The 16022-nt window shown below is 39.7% G+C and overlaps 1 protein-coding gene across 4 annotated transcripts in view; it reads right to left on the bottom strand.

The window, feature by feature from the left end:
* tpst1 (tyrosylprotein sulfotransferase 1) overlaps nt 1-14140 on the bottom strand; it is a 39549-nt gene extending 25409 nt beyond the window's left edge. For all 4 annotated transcript variants that reach the window (XR_003833298.1, XR_003833299.1, XM_029446700.1 and 1 more), the window contains exons 1-2: nt 13919-14140; nt 32-1066 (exon numbers count right to left, since the gene is read on the bottom strand). Coding sequence is in view for 2 of the 4 variants with exons in the window: in XM_029446700.1 (XP_029302560.1) it covers nt 32-888 (857 nt within the window). In the remaining 2 variants the exon portion in view is untranslated. The remainder of the gene's footprint in view (nt 1-31; nt 1067-13918) is intronic.
* Nucleotides 14141-16022: the final 1882 nt, after the last annotated feature.

Here is a 16022-nt window from a genome sequence, read left to right as displayed (position 1 = left end):
GGAAAATGTTGTGCGAGTCAACATTACTTACTTTGAGAGCGACACTCCTCCAGCTTTTCCAATGAGCTCCTCATGGTGGAGGACAGCGTCATTCCAAGGAACGTCAAGGAATTTTAGCAGTGTCTTCATCCATTTCTCCGGATGAAGGACCAACTGTTCGTAGTGCACAGGTAGGCATTTGTCCGCTGCCTCCAGGCACTGTGTGTACATGGTCTCTATGGCCCGATTCCACTTGGTCAGGCAGTCCCTGTAGCTGCCCAGGTCAAAGCCGGCAATGGTCACCTTCCGTGATATCATTGAGTGGACTGAAGCCCGGCCATCACGAATCATAAGTAAAAACTTGGCACGGGGAAAGATCTTGGCCAGATAGGAAAGCGACTTCAAAGCAAAAGGGTCCTTGTTGCAGAGAAAGTTGGCGGGCTCTCCATGTTTGACAATGATTTCCAACAGGAAAGCCTGCATAGCGGCGTCCAGCACCTCATCTGTCACACCGGCCTCGTCCAGGCGCATCTTCTCCCGGCCTGAGCGGCTCCACATCTGCTTCATGGCCAGGATACGAGGTATGACGCGAGTTTCTTCGCCACAGCGCACCTCAGGGTGGGCATCCAGCATGGCTCGCATTAGCGTTGTCCCACTGCGGGGTACTCCTCCAATGAAGATGAGTGGCATGTCTTTGTTGTAAACAAAAGGTGTGCTGAGATTCTGGCCTGTCCGTAAGGTGGTCCGCATGCTGCCTCCCAACGCTGACAGAGGCAGGATCCCGCCAGGCTGGTTTCGCTCTTCTATGCGATGGTGGCACTCCATGGCATGGCGGCCAAGATAGAAGACCGTGACGGAGCTGATGACCAGACAGGCCACCAGCAGGTTCTGTTTCAGCTTGCCAATCATGTTGCAGGCCACAGGCAGGAGGCGCAATATCACCACAGGGGCAAATTAGGGGGAGGGATGGGCAAAAGGAACTGAAGGGTAATCAAGATTCCAACCCTTTATGGTCGTTTGCTAGGAACCGGGCATGGATCGAGCTCCCTGGTGCACAGCAGGCGTCGAGTCCCCAGCTCCATGAGGCCTGGATTGTGGCACAAAACACAAAAAACAGTTTGGATTATACACTAACATTCCTCAAGCAAAGTTAACAAAAGAAACTATCAAAAGTACCATTTCAACTCCTATGACAGATGATCAGTGCTATTTATGCGTTGTTCTTATTTTGTATTAATACAGTTTTCACCCCAAGTTTTGTTTTAGAATTGGTTTAAGTTGGGGTTTATTTTTTGTTAGTTTGGCTTTGATGTCTTATTGCTCGTGTTAAGAGCCCTCCTTTTGTTCTTCGTTGCGTCGTTAAAAGCAATTGTTTGTCAAATTGTCCACCGTATAAAATAAATATATCTTATTTTACCATCAACATCTGGTTATATGTTACTCACTTTTCCCTTGCCGAGCCGGGGCGTAACACATCTCAGAACAAATCTACAGAGGAGGAATTTATCAAGGATCACCACATTCTCTTTATTTGACAAGCCTTTTGATCTCAGGTCAACATTACTGTGCAATTTTACTTTGCAGACAGTCTTGAATCACAAAGTTGACACAGAACTGCTTCAAACCCAATTATGACAATGGAGCTGCCACCAGAAAAATGAATCAACTCTGTCTCCTAGGCATTTTATGGAGAGTTAGTAGAAATAATTCAATTCCCACTGGAAGAAAAATGACTAAGATTCTGCTGACAAGACATCAAGAATGTAGAACAACAAATGTATGCATTTATCCAAGGATAGCTAATTTTTCATCTTTAGCCTCTCATTTTCACATTGGCAGGCAAACAAAATACATAGACGGCTTACCAAAGCACCTATGAGTAAAAGATTACTACAACACCTTTGACACTTGTGCCTCACTTTGCGCCCAGATTGTGCACCCTGTAACCAGCAACAGTGGAGTTGGAAACCCCCTAAAAGCATTTGCGCAGTGTACTTTAGACCATGCACAATATATGGTTTAAATAGGGCCCATTGTATTTAATATACGTTTATACGTCTGATCTTAAGTATACATGAGGTGCGCACATTGTCACCGCAAATTCTACCTAAATGTCATATGCATGGTTTTAGTGCATCCACGTAGTTTAAACATCTGGCCCCCAGAGAGACTGCCCACTGCTCCTAAACAGGATATTTGTTTCCCCATAAAGACTAATTAAGTAAAGATTCACTTATATGGTGTAGGAATTCAAAAAATTTGCCTCACAGTCCAGTCACCTTATTTACTCTGCTGTCTGTTTACACATGTTCCACGTCATCAAGAGCATGATGGCTAACAGGCTCTGTAGGCATTGTTCTGCAGCAGCGCCACAGCAGGGACTCTGGTATCACTTTGTGTCAGGTTGCTGTTCATCACAGCAGCGCAATGAACCAAGCAGAATGACGCAAGACATTTTTTTTGTTCTAACTCATGATGTATTAATTAGAGACTTCTTTCCTTCCCAGCAAATACATAACTGCTAAATGACATTTATTGCCCTGAAAGTATGCGAATGTCTAAACATACAGTTATGTTTAGTAATGCTTTTCAGAGTACATGTTTGGCAGTCAATAGCGACTGCTGACGAAGACGGAAATCAACAATTTCCATCTGTGCCTAGCCCTGACAAAAACACACACTGGCAAAAAACACAAAACTTGATGTCAGGATAAATAGAAATCGAGACATTGCTGACAAAATCTCCAAATATCTGAAGCCTGCAGGTTGGGTTGATGGTACTACAGAAAATCAAAAAGAACTTAATATCACAAAGCTCTTACATCAATCACCATCTCCATTATGGTTAGCCAATGTGAGAGTTCCATCACCTTTATGCTATTCAAGAGGTTTTTCCCACCCCAACAAGAATACATGCTTGAAGAATAATGAATACTTGTTGGATGAAATTGGCTTAATTAAACTATACTGAATTTGGCAAAAGATATTAGCTGGCAGGTCAAATCTGAAAAATACTGGTGTATCTGTGTAATATGTAGAACCTTTTCATAGAAAAGAGACTTGGTATTAGGTCTAATGTATTGAACACGATCAGAAAGATAATACAGAATATTTAGGGGATTCTCTATTCTGTACTGTATTTTAATGTGTATAGCCAGGTAGGGACAGGCCAATGCACCACTCTACCATCTGTTCCCCCTCTTATAGCATGTTGCCAACTTCTTCTCAGTGGGTTACTCGTACCTAATGCGCCAAGTGGCTGTAGTTGCTTTTAAGCAAACATCCTCGACTGTTAACTCGTCGTTAAACAAGTGAGGAGCATTTCACAACAAACCATCACAGCTAATTCCTTGTGTTAGTCTCCACGTGAGAAGGCGCTCATGCAAGCCTAAGCTGCAGATAAATGCTTTAAGTTTTACCTCTGCACTTTGACTGAGGAATGTAAACAATTTGTAAATACTGAAGTTCTTACAGTGCAGCATCTAACATTGTTTGTTTTTTTACTGTTGTTGTGCTTTGTCTTTTTTCCAGCCTCTCACATCTGTGTCTTCTCCTTGATGATTCATTGTTAAAAGGGAGGAGGAAGTCACAAGGCATCACAGGCTGCCAACACCTTTAGTCTATTAGTGGAAGTACAAGAGCTGCCTGGCGTTTCCCCAAGGCAGCTTCAACTGCTTTTAAAAAAGTGGGAAAACACCTTTTGAGTCACTTTTGCAGTTAGATATATAAATCAATCTGGGAGGCCGAATGCAATTCAGGTAAGTGTCACTGAGATTTAGCATCACTTTTTCAAGGAAAAACAAACAGCTGCAAAACATTATACAGTCAGACAAACAAAAAATTCATAGTTTACTACATACTGAATAAGTGATCAACAGAACAGATTTGCACGAAATGAAAGGAAGCAAAAGCAGGAAAGTAATTGAGAAAGAAAGCGATGAAGGTGAGAAGACAACAGATGAGTCACTTGTAACATCACAAGCCAGTCAAGATAAACCAAACTATACAGCGATATGTGCGTTACATAAAATACATAAGAGGAAAAATAATCTAAAGAAATAATTTCACAATTATTCAATATTCATAAACACAAATAACAGCTGTACATTCACTGAACGTGTATGTGAAGAAGTGATATAACAATATGGAAGGAAACAATGGAAATTGACCTAAAGATTTGAGATGGACCTCCGTCAGAGGTGAAGCATTATGAACGCCTGACTGATAAACTGCGGTTGAGATTCAGCACAGTGTCGTGTTACATCTTGCACCAGGGCTAAAATGTGTTTGTGTTAAATTAATTGAGGATTTTCTCTCCTGTTACTGATATTGTATCCTTCTTGCTGGATTCTTTTTCCATTGATCTGTTAGGGAAGCAGTGGAGGCTGAGCCTGCTCTCCATGGAGCAACGGTGAAACCAAAGCACATCAACACTTAATAACGAGGACTCCGCACCTCATGAAGCCCTGGAGAGAGGTCTGTGATACTGATAAGGAAATAACAGCAGGAAACCAGGATTCTACAAAGTTTATTTTACTTCTCAATCACTTCTGCTCTGAAATTAATTGCTTGACTGTCAGCCAGGTTAAAAGGTTTCGATTAACTGTTCTCATGATTAGTCGATGAATGATCACTGTGTCTGGCATAAGCAGAGGAAATCAGCTGGTGTGAGCAATATGTCGTAACACTGAGAAGGAGCTGAACAGAGTCAGTTTATTGCCTATGTCTCCTCTTATGGAAGAGTGGAGGGATTTAAAATAATCCAAATGTAGGGGGCTGATCCAGGTCGCCCCACTTTAACCCTCACATTTTACAACACAATTAAGTTTATTGAAATAACTCACCTCACTATATTTAGAACTGCCTTCTTCCTGATGAGGCCTGTTCACCCTATGACGTCACCAAGCTCAAATACATTCTCATAACAAGTATAGATATAATCAAATTCTACATTAAGACCGCACTTAACAATTATTTAAATAATCTGCACATCATAACCTTGATTAATCGATTAAAATGTCCATTTCTTTGAGTCCAAGGTGACATTTAAAATGTCTTCGTTTGTCTGCCCAAAAATGCCCAAGGATTTCAGTTCACAATGTAGAACAGAGAGAAAAGTCCTCACATTGGAGAAGCTGCCACCAGAAATTGATTCTCATTTTTTCACTATTGCTTGAAAAAATGATCAGCCTAATCGATTAAGGTTCAAGGTTCATTTATTGTCATTTTACAACACAGGGTTGCAGAAAGAAATGCAGTTGTAGTCCCCTTACACAAGAAAAGATACAAAATAACTAAATGTATAACAAAAGTGTTGCCGATTATTCTTCTGTTGATCGACCTATCAATAAATTAACTAATCACTCCAGTTGTAATTGCACAAATGTTACAGCACGTATACTCTGCAATAAATAATCATTCAATTTGATTCATTCAAACTATATCCTATTTCGACGAGGGTCCAATGTGCATATAAAAAGCTCTAATTCACTCCTCCAATATTCAATAGTATAAAACGAGCATTAAGCCCAAACACAGCCACATCGTGAATTCATTTCCATTTCCCTCCATTTGGGTTTAAATGCTGGCAGCCATCCTGGCAGCAGCAGGCACAGAAGAACTGCTTGTATTTCGTCAGAAGAAACCAGACAAAAGTGATTGATGAACTGCCACTTCTGTCCAAAAGCTGAATTGATATTAGTTAAAGTAAAGTTTTTCTATTTAAGAGATATCTTCAAACTTCTTTCCATTCTCCACACAAACTGTGCAGCTGAGGCGTTCGTCACTTAGTTTACACGCAGACTCATCTAATGCTGGGCTGATCATGGTATGTCAGGAACGAAGCCAGAAGAAAAGAAAGGGAGGAAGAAAATTAACCGTCATAAACAAAGCACTTTTGTAACAATATACTGTAAATTAGCTGACATGAACCTTTTTAAAGATTCTATGTTTCACTGCCAGCAGCTTTTTGCAGAAACATGTTGCGTTTAGTCTGGTTTTTTTTTTTATCTGTGTCGAAACTGGAGGACATAACTCAGGGGAAGCTTTGATATAGGTTCCAGATTATATCTTATAGTGTAGTCATTTACATGATAAGGAATGTTGTAGGGCTTGTAAAATTGTAATCTGCTGTATACATCAGCCAGCTATCACTCTTCCTGCATTGGCTAATATATTATGCAAAGCACCTGATGAAAGCTTGTAACTCACTCAGAAACTCACATTCTAACATTTAGCAGGTAAAAGCAGCTTCACACCGAGGTCACGTTACCGAATACTTTCAGTCATTCATGGATTTTCTTTTTTTAAATAATGTCATTTTGACAGATTAAAACACTGACTGGGGCAGTCTACTATAACTTGAAGTCATTTACAGCGCGTGTCCTCTCCTCCTCTTCTCTGTGAGGAGCAGCGGCGCTGCTGGTGCAGACGTAGCGCATGCTGTGGAATCTTCTCACTTCTCTGGGAGAAATGTTTCCAGATTTAAAAATCTCACTGAAGTGGCGCTGCATATTCAGTCTGCAGTGTGGCAGCAGAGGACCGTGGATTCAGCTAAAAGAAAAAAATCATAACTGCCACGAGAAGTCGTCTGTCCGGGCAAAGACAAAAAAAAACTAATTTTGTAAAATTGCATTGTTCATATTGCCATGTTTCGGCATAATGGCCGCAGTGTTTTTAGATTCCTCCGCTTCCGGGAAAAAATATTTTATCTGCTTATCGGCCTTTATTCTCCATGCCCTTATTAATGTATAAATGCATAATCTAAATGCTTGGTCGGTATATTAGTTATTTAACATTTTTAATGAATCAATGGAAATTATGATAACAAAAATAAAATGACGAGAATTTATTTTACGACCCTGTCCGTCAAAATGACGAGGAAGTCGAGCACAACCATTGGCTTCACAAGGTATCAAACGTTTCTTTGCCTGCAGATGGCACACATCAGCAGCAGCATCTCTAGCTGCACAGATGGGACTGGAACTGCAGTGAACTGCACTGAAAATGTCAGTTCTGAGACTGCAGCAGAGGATGCTGGATTGTCCCCGTTTCTGGGACTTTGCATCAATGACAGTGTGTCCTTGTTTTCATAGTGACCACACTCAGCAGGACTGAGACTGGAGCTTCAGTGCAGTCGTCCTAGTTCAAATTATAATATTTACACCTGCTAAACTAAACAAATGAGAATGGAAGGAACACGGACTATCTGTGATTATTTTGATATTCAGTATTTTAACAAAGTCAAAACATACAGCATGTCACCAATGCGTCGCCGCATTACAACCACACTGTTTTTACATTTCACAATTAAAGCTCGACATACACCGCATCACTGCTATTTGCTTATTTTGGTATACTAATGTAAAGATTTGAAATGTTATCGTCTGGAAATGTTAAGTTTTATGTCTGAAACTTTGACCAGGACACTCTTGTAAAGGAGAGTTTTAATCTCAAGGTTGCTTTTGAACTTGGTTAAATAACATTTTAAGAAATATTTGTAGTACAAATTGTATCAGTATAAATACAATATTAGGAACCTCAATTACAATGTTACAGAAAACAGTGGCCCTGCTTGTGCATCTTTCATCCTCTCACTGACAAATGATCTATCCTTTATTAAGTTTCCAATCAGTTCTGTCTGGTACATTCCTGAACTTCCACACAACGGCGTGATCAATCAGCAGGACTGTGGCCATTACCTGTCCACAACCTCTGCCCCTCGGGCTCCGTCATAAATCACATGCTATGAAAAAACCTAATCAACCTCCAGCTAGACTGTATGACAGGAAGCGGAGATGTCGCTCCACAGGCAAGACAGACTCATTCCAGTCAGCGTCAAATCATGATTTGCCTGGTGTGTGCAAAATAATCCAACGGTGAGACTGTCTGCTTCTTAATAAATGGCTACTGCTCCTCCACATGCATGTATTATCTGCATTACATATTATCTTTATATCTGTACATTATATCTGTATTACATAGCAAATAAACTAAGGATGAGGACAAACACAGTCGTCCTCCTCCCCCATTATTTGTACAAACCTTGAGTCAACCTTGGGTTTCCGGGAATTTGATTTGCTTACACACCTGCCACGCCGTTTATGACCTGCGGGGGTCTGGTCTGCGTGTTCAGAATGGATGCTGTGCAATTAAAGAGACAATCTGACATTTCTTTATACAGGAAAAACCCAGTCCCCTGGCAAGATTCATTCCTTTTAACATGTGTTTAATAACTGAGCCTGTTGTATTATATTTAGTCAGCCTAAATGTTTGAATTTAATGGAGTGTTTTGAATGTTATGCCAGCGTCCTTTTTCCCCACATGGAAATATCACCCATGAAATCCCAGCCATAGGATGAGGAAGAGATAAGGACTGAATGTTTGAATAAGAAAAGGAAGTGATTGTTTTATTGTGATTTGCTAACAGCATTAGATTACCTTGGTCAGAACCATAAAGGACATTTAACAAACCTCCCTGGCTCTGAATTGTATCAAGGAAATCCTCCGTTTTTATATAACAGGCTGTAAATGTTCCTCTTTGCTCACGAACATGACTTATACTGAACTCTGATATCACATTACAGGCAGTTCCATTTGAAAAGGAAAGAACAGCAGTGGGTTTCTGAGCGGAGTTGAAAGGTCAGCATTTGCAAAAACCATTAGCTGCATAGTTTCAAGTTCTGTCTCTGAAGAAAGCCTCTCAGTTGTGCCAGGGCGATAATGCACAACCATCCCAGAGGCAACTGGCAACTAAAATTCCCAAAGAACACAAGGACAGCTACTAGCAGCTTGCACTGCTGATATGCAGCAACATTTGGACTGAAAAGGCCAAAAAAGGAGGGGAAAAAACTAGTTTGGGTGAGATCTTATGGAGAGGCGTGTAGGAATATATACCTTTCAGAGGGAGAGCAGGAGAGTGAACTTTGTAAAGCAGAGCTAACTAGCGGTAAAAATGTTTATTTACCAGTATATCTCGGTTGGGCCAACGGCGGTCACAAATATCAAACATGTTTTGAAAAATCTTTATGAGAAGGACTGGCAGCAACTGAATCTGCTGATGCAGAATTCTTTATTTTTGGGAGTTTAACACAATCTGACCGGTCATCTGTTAGTCACCACTATGGTATTTTACACTGCATAAATTAGCAGACTTTTCTCCATCGTCCGAAAATAGTATTGATATCACGTCTTACAAATGAATTATTTTATGAACATAGGCACTGATAGTCTATGTGAAAATTAACTAAAGGGGTTTTATTTCTATTTTTAAAAAATATAGTAAAACAACGGTGGGGGCCAGGTGGGGGCCCGCTGAACAGAATTGTCCACAAACAACATTTAAACACCAAATGAGGGAATATATTTTGGAACCATACTTGAAGAATTTATGACAAGGAGCACTGAAGCCGTTTGAGGACCGTGATGGAACAACACTTTACGTTGGTTTGTCCTTTCATTTGAAACCCATTTGTATGCAGATGGCAGATCTGAATGTGAAGGTCCAGCAAACTGAGGCGTTTCTGCTTGATTTCTTTTTGACCTTACAAGGTTGCTGATGTGTAATATGTCATCCTGCTTCCTCCATCGTGAATTGGGTAACTTGTCACTCCCCCACTCCAAAAACTACATTCTCTGTGAATAAATTCTCATCAACCCACATCTAACTGCAGTTCACACAGGAAGTGATTGCACTTGAAACCACAGCAGTTCTGCCTGCATGCATCATATTATGTTTGTTTAAATATCCCCTGTTGAAGTAACGCAACACTCGCATACATCAACTTCTCCTTCGTGGTGCAGCTGGGAACACAGCAGATGTATATTCACCATCACAATGCAGGGGTTATAAACAGTGAACGACAAATCACTAATCAGTAAAGTGACTGGCTGAGAAACACGGTGGAGTAAATCTGCCAATGACTAGAAAGTGTGTAAGTGTATTATGGGGGGAGGGGTTTCGGTGTACTGAGTGGGCAGCCTTCAGTCAACTAGTATGAATACAATGTGTAAGGCAGTGAGACACAATCTGGGCTGCCAGGGTTGTCTGTGTAGGAGTGTTGCTCTGGAGACGGTTTTTACTCTGATACTTCCAGGACCCAACCCAACTAATGGCTTGTATGTTTTTAGCCTATAGTATTTACAATAATTCATACATACTTATTATTGTAAAACAAACTGAATTGTGTTTCTCAGTTGTCCAGGGAGGCAAAAATGTCTCATTTTACTATACTATGACTACTTCTTAAACATAAAACCTGCCTGGGAGAGGTAGTCCATGACAATGAACATTTGTTTGTGTCTTTTTAAATAGGTTATTGTTGTGGTACTGCAGTTATATTAAGTGAATATTGGCACTACACTACATCAAACAAAAATATACAGAAAACAACACAGTGAAATTAATTCAAACCAGTGGCTGCATGGAAGGCAGGAAAAACATACAGAAACTATAACTATGGTATGCTTTGGAAAGTGGTCAGCAGCTAAAAGTCAACACAGTGCAGCTAAAAGACACCACAGTGCGGCTTACCAGTATCCTGCAGCTAAAAGTCAACACAGTGCAGCTTATCGTAGCCTGCAGCTAAAAGTCAACACAGTGCAGCTTATCGTAGCCTGCAGCTAAAAGTCAACACAGTGCAGCTTATCGTAGCCTGCAGCTAAAGGTCAACACAGTGCAGCTTACCGGTATCCTGCAGCTAAAGGTCAACACAGTGCAGCTTATCGTAGCCTGCAGCTAAAGGTCAACACAGTGCAGCTTATCGTAGCCTGCAGCTAAAGGTCAACACAGTGCAGCTTATCGTAGCCTGCAGCTAAAGGTCAACACAGTGCAGCTTATCGTAGCCTGCAGCTAAAGGTCAACACAGTGCAGCTTATCGTAGCCTGCAGGTAAAAGTCAACACAGTGCAGCTTATCGTAGCCTGCAGGTGCACTTTCCGAGACACCATGGCCATTGCTGGTGTCAGAGTTCAAAATCCTCCTGCATCCCTGAAGTCATCGTGTGGCAACATTTTGCATTTCACAATGTAGTCATTTCTGTAAAGTATTTTGTAACTCATTGGTCAACATATACAGCGCTACAAATATATCTGTAGTAAGCAAATATGAATAGTGAATAGAGCCATTTGTGGTTGTGTTGTAGCCGAGATGGGCTGCAGTTAATGATTACTATCTTTACAGATTAATCTGTCAATTATTTTTGCAATTTATTAATTTATTCTATTACAATGTCGCAAAATAGTTTCCGAGAGTCAATTTAGATGTCTACAAATGTCGAGCTTTGTCCAACAAACAGTTCATCAACTCAAAATATTACATTTACAATTATATAAAACAAATAAAATCTGTAAAGCATCACGTTGAAGAAGCTGGAGTTTGGCATTTTTGCTTTGAAAATGGCATAAATTAATCGATTATCAAAATAGTTGATACATTAACTAATCAATGAATTGTCCCATCAACATATATCTGAGGGTATGTCATCTTTTGACCACGTTTCAATGTTTCATCATGTTAGCAATATCGTTCCTCTACAGGAAACTAGCAGGCAGAATGTTAGTGGTGAATAATCCTAAAAAGTCATAAATAGATTAGTGCATCTCCAGGAAATTAAATGATTACAATGCTGATAACCTATTAACCTTTCATGTATTTTTTAAAGAGATAGAGATATATATATATATATATATATATATATATATATATATATATATATATATATATATATATATATATATATATATATATATATATATATATATATATATATATATATATATAGCGGGTTTCTTTTACTGTTCATTGTCAATTGTATAACATTGATTATTTGGATCAAAATTAGACATTGTCTGCAATTTTAAGACATCCCAAAATTGGAGTTCTCTTGCATGCAGTCATACAACACAATAATAGGTCCATTCATTTATCACAGAAATACAGCAAGTCACCAGGGAAACCTGACCAGTGTGTGGGTGGTCACTAAACTTTTGGCTCTGAGCTCAAGTGTTCCGGGACACTTCATAAACACCCATGTTGTCTTGTTTCCCATCAATGTGATATAATGCTACTTCCCTAGTCCTTGGTAGCTTTAACTCACAAACATGTCATCTGCTATGGAAGGCAATAAAGAACAAAAATATTGTGACATGTCGGCTGTAAACTTTGCAGCCGCAGAAAACTACAAAAGCACAATTGAAGGCCCTGTCCTCACTCACGATCAGTCAACAAACTGATCCATCAATCAAGTGGGAAAACAAGCAGTGCAAGAGATCTACCGACATCTCTGGCCAACAACTCTACTATTCTGGGAGATTTGATGTATGTGGGCCCCAACGTCAGTGAGTCCTTGAGCAGCAAGCTCTCTTTTGAGGAACTTCATAAATATGGGCGCTGCTCTGCAGTTGAAACCCTGGCTGTGCTCAGCGGTCAGACAGCTGCTTGACTGAATGTAATAATTGTGATGCAGCAGTGGGTGTTCTTTTCAGAAAAGGAAATGAGAGCATAAGTGAGCTCGAGTCCAACTGATCCAGCTCTGCAGCTGTGGAAGTCGACCTACTCAGAGCAGCCAGCACTGAATTCAACTAGTCCAGACCACCTGGACACAGCAGATGTGGTCCTGGACACCAAGACACTGGTAGTCTATGCCCCTTACTGGCCACTAGAAACTGTTTTTCCAGCTTTCCAAGATTGCTACAAAGTATTTTTAATAAAAAATACATAAATTGTCTCTTCTAATTTCTAAATCCATTAAACAATTTCTCTGTCAGATGAGCCAAGAATTACCTTTATTTTCTTGCTAGTCTGACATCTCCAGAAAGCAATGGACAGAATATGAAGATATCAATGGTGATAATCATTTCACTCAGCAACCTGGGACATAGCAGTGGTGAACAACAACACCGCTTTCTAAAAATTATGCAAAAGTTCAATTGTTAATTTTCAGTTTTTGTATTTGAGACCACATCTCTCTGGTCCACAACAGCATAAAATACAAGATGTGTTAAAAGGACCTAGGGGAAAAAAATAACTATGTTCCCACTATGAGTAGATCTCATATTAATAGATGTTGCAGCAGGCTATGCATGAGCTTGACCAATGTGATTAACTGAGGCAGGGTCCTTTTTTCCAACCTTTGCTGCACTCTCAGGCCAAAACACGTATAACCCCAACACAATCCATTATCTATTAATGTGGTACGTAACCTCAAACCGAACCCTATTAAAATAGGACATTAAAATATGTCTCGTTCATCAACAAAGAACCATAGTTAATACAAAGTCAGTGTAAGGTTGCGTTTATGTTATGGTCTTCTGATTAATTCGACATAGCCAGCCTACGTAACTAAACCACTAAGGCTACAAATCAAGTCTGAACTTTAGATTTCGTTCAAAGTGTTCTTTACCGCACCAACCACGGTCTAGTTTGGATAAGAGGGTAGTAAGAATTGCACAGAGGACATGTTTTAAGTTGAATTGAATTGAAATACATACTGCCTTGTGGCCCAGCCGTGCCCCCAGTTGAAGAGTTGCCTCTCAACATTTGTAAAATGTCTTCGGTGATCTTCAAGGTATGTAACCTAACTGCGTTTGTCGATAATCAAGAAAGGTTTGTAATACAGTTCCGCGCGACGTTACCCTGAGGGCGGCACGCAACGGCAATATCTGTCAACATACATCACCGGCTAAATGTATTTATTTGACATGGGCTTAATTTGTACGTGATTATATTAGCCGTGGTCATTTTCAATCAAGTCTTGATAACTAACTAGCAAGTATGTAACCCGCGTTAAGAGGAAAAGTAGCGATGTTACGGCTGAGAATACGACGTATTACGGTTATTCAAAAACCCCAGCTAAAAATGTGCGTTTAATTGTCGCAGCTCCTGGGCTAAGGGGAAGGATAGGAGAGAGACATTGCAACAACACCACAGCGCCAAAACCTACCTAATGCTGCGGATACGGCGCAGGAGACTTGGGTCTGTCGGGCATAAAACCTTCACGGAATCCAGTGCCAATGTCCGGACAGTCCTGCCGTCCTCTAGAGTCACTTTCTGGGCATTTTCTGTGTACACAGACCGCGTCAGTCGCACGGTAGACTGGAGGTGATGCGGGTGACGCCAACTGAACTGTTACAACGGGACTGAGCTACTGGCGTTGAAAGACGAGCTGTGATGAGTCTATGTGCCAGAGCTGCTGATTGGTCATACAGTGTAGGGCGGAACTCCCGTAGATTTAAAAGCACAGTACATTCATAATGGCTTCTGTTTCAGGTTCAGCGAGAAGGCAATGATAAGTTAAACATAATGAATCACTTCTGTAAATATTGATTATAAAATATTTTTTAATATATGAGTAAAAATCTAGTAAGCAAAATTATGCCGTTGTCCCTGCATTTATAGTCATTTGACACCAATATATACGCACTAGCATATATATATATATATATATATATATATATATATATATATATATATATATATATATATATATATATATAAGAAATATATACATATATATATATATATATCTTTTTTTAAAGTATATATATATATATATATATATATATATATATACTTTAAAAAAAAGATATATATATATATATATATGTATATATTTCTTTTTTAAGTGACTGGCGCCAGAGGATATCATTGCTTGCTCTTACCAGTAGCTTAGGTACCAACACTAGGTAGTAGGGGTAAAATGTGGTCTTGTTTGCCCCCTTTTTTCTTTTTGCCAACTTACTCCACTGAATGTCTGTAGCCACTTGATGAACATTTTATAATTTGAGTTTTGCATGTCTGAGATTCACCTCAAACAAAACCTTTGTTTAAAAGACGTTTATGTTTGTAGCTGGGCACTAGCACATGACAAATTTAAGCTTTTGTTAGTTTTGGGGAATTATTGCACAACTATGTGCCTAGTATGCCTATTATTATTTCTACTATTTCCAAGGTATGAATTAATTTTCATGCTCAAAACTTAAAACTAGATTTTGACACCCACACCAAAATATATACACTAAATTCAACGAAAAGATGACTCGTAAATACACTATGTAGCAAATTAAAACAGCTCACCATATAGGAATTGTGCCAATTCATTACATGAGTTGTTGTCGCTTTTACTTCATATTGGTAAGTGAAGCTGCTGTGTCCCATAAAGGAGACAGAAGCCAAGCAACCACATTATCTGTGGCTGAAAGTCAGGGAAGACTGAGGCAGCGGGACTGAAAGCACTTCAGGCCTCTGAGTGTAAGAGAGGGCAGATCAAACCTCTCACCAAGATAAAGATTGCTTTTCTGTTTTTGAAATATTTCTCATGGCAGTGGAAGCTTTGAAAGCAGTGACAGAGAAAAGATGGCTAGTGATCAATGATGCCATTATTGTGGACGCTCTGGTTTCAGTCACAGTGAACGGTCAGCGGAGACCAGCACTCAGCATCTCTAGCATTCAGAGTTCAAAAGTGCATGTTAACTGATATGAGCAGACACAGAGAGAACACATATTAGAGTTTGAACAATGTGAGGTTTTAAAGGCTGATACAGATACTTACAGAAATTCAGCATATTTAAAGTTAAGTACTAAGTGTTTCCTCCAAATGAATTCTGTCCCCGTAGCATTTTTAACATTGGGGGACACTGCATCTATATTTCCACCTTATAATTGCTGGATTTACAACTGCTTTTAAATATAACATAATGCAAAACATTAGTGACCAAGAGTAGTCAAAAAAAGGAACATGCAGCTGTGCTCAAGCACGAACCTCCATCATATCGGATGACTGGATATCTGATATTTATTTAAATATTTAAACATATATTCATCTATCCCAACCAAATATCTAGACAGTCAATGGGCAGTTGACACCTCTAGGCCACAAACTAAGATGCTCAGTGTCATACAGTGTTGATTACAACAACATCGATCGGTTTGATCAGATTATATGGTTTGACCAACACTCATATTTCCCACGAGACTCATTTACAGTGGAGCAGAAACAATGTACAGTGTGGAAATGAGCGATGACTGCATTCCTTTGAGATGTGGGC

Source organism: Cottoperca gobio, chromosome 13, assembly GCF_900634415.1.
Source record: "Cottoperca gobio chromosome 13, fCotGob3.1, whole genome shotgun sequence".
Taxonomy (NCBI): domain Eukaryota; kingdom Metazoa; phylum Chordata; class Actinopteri; order Perciformes; family Bovichtidae; genus Cottoperca; species Cottoperca gobio.
The sequence above is the reverse complement of the archived record's forward strand: the minus strand, read 5'-3'. Positions and strand labels throughout refer to the sequence as shown.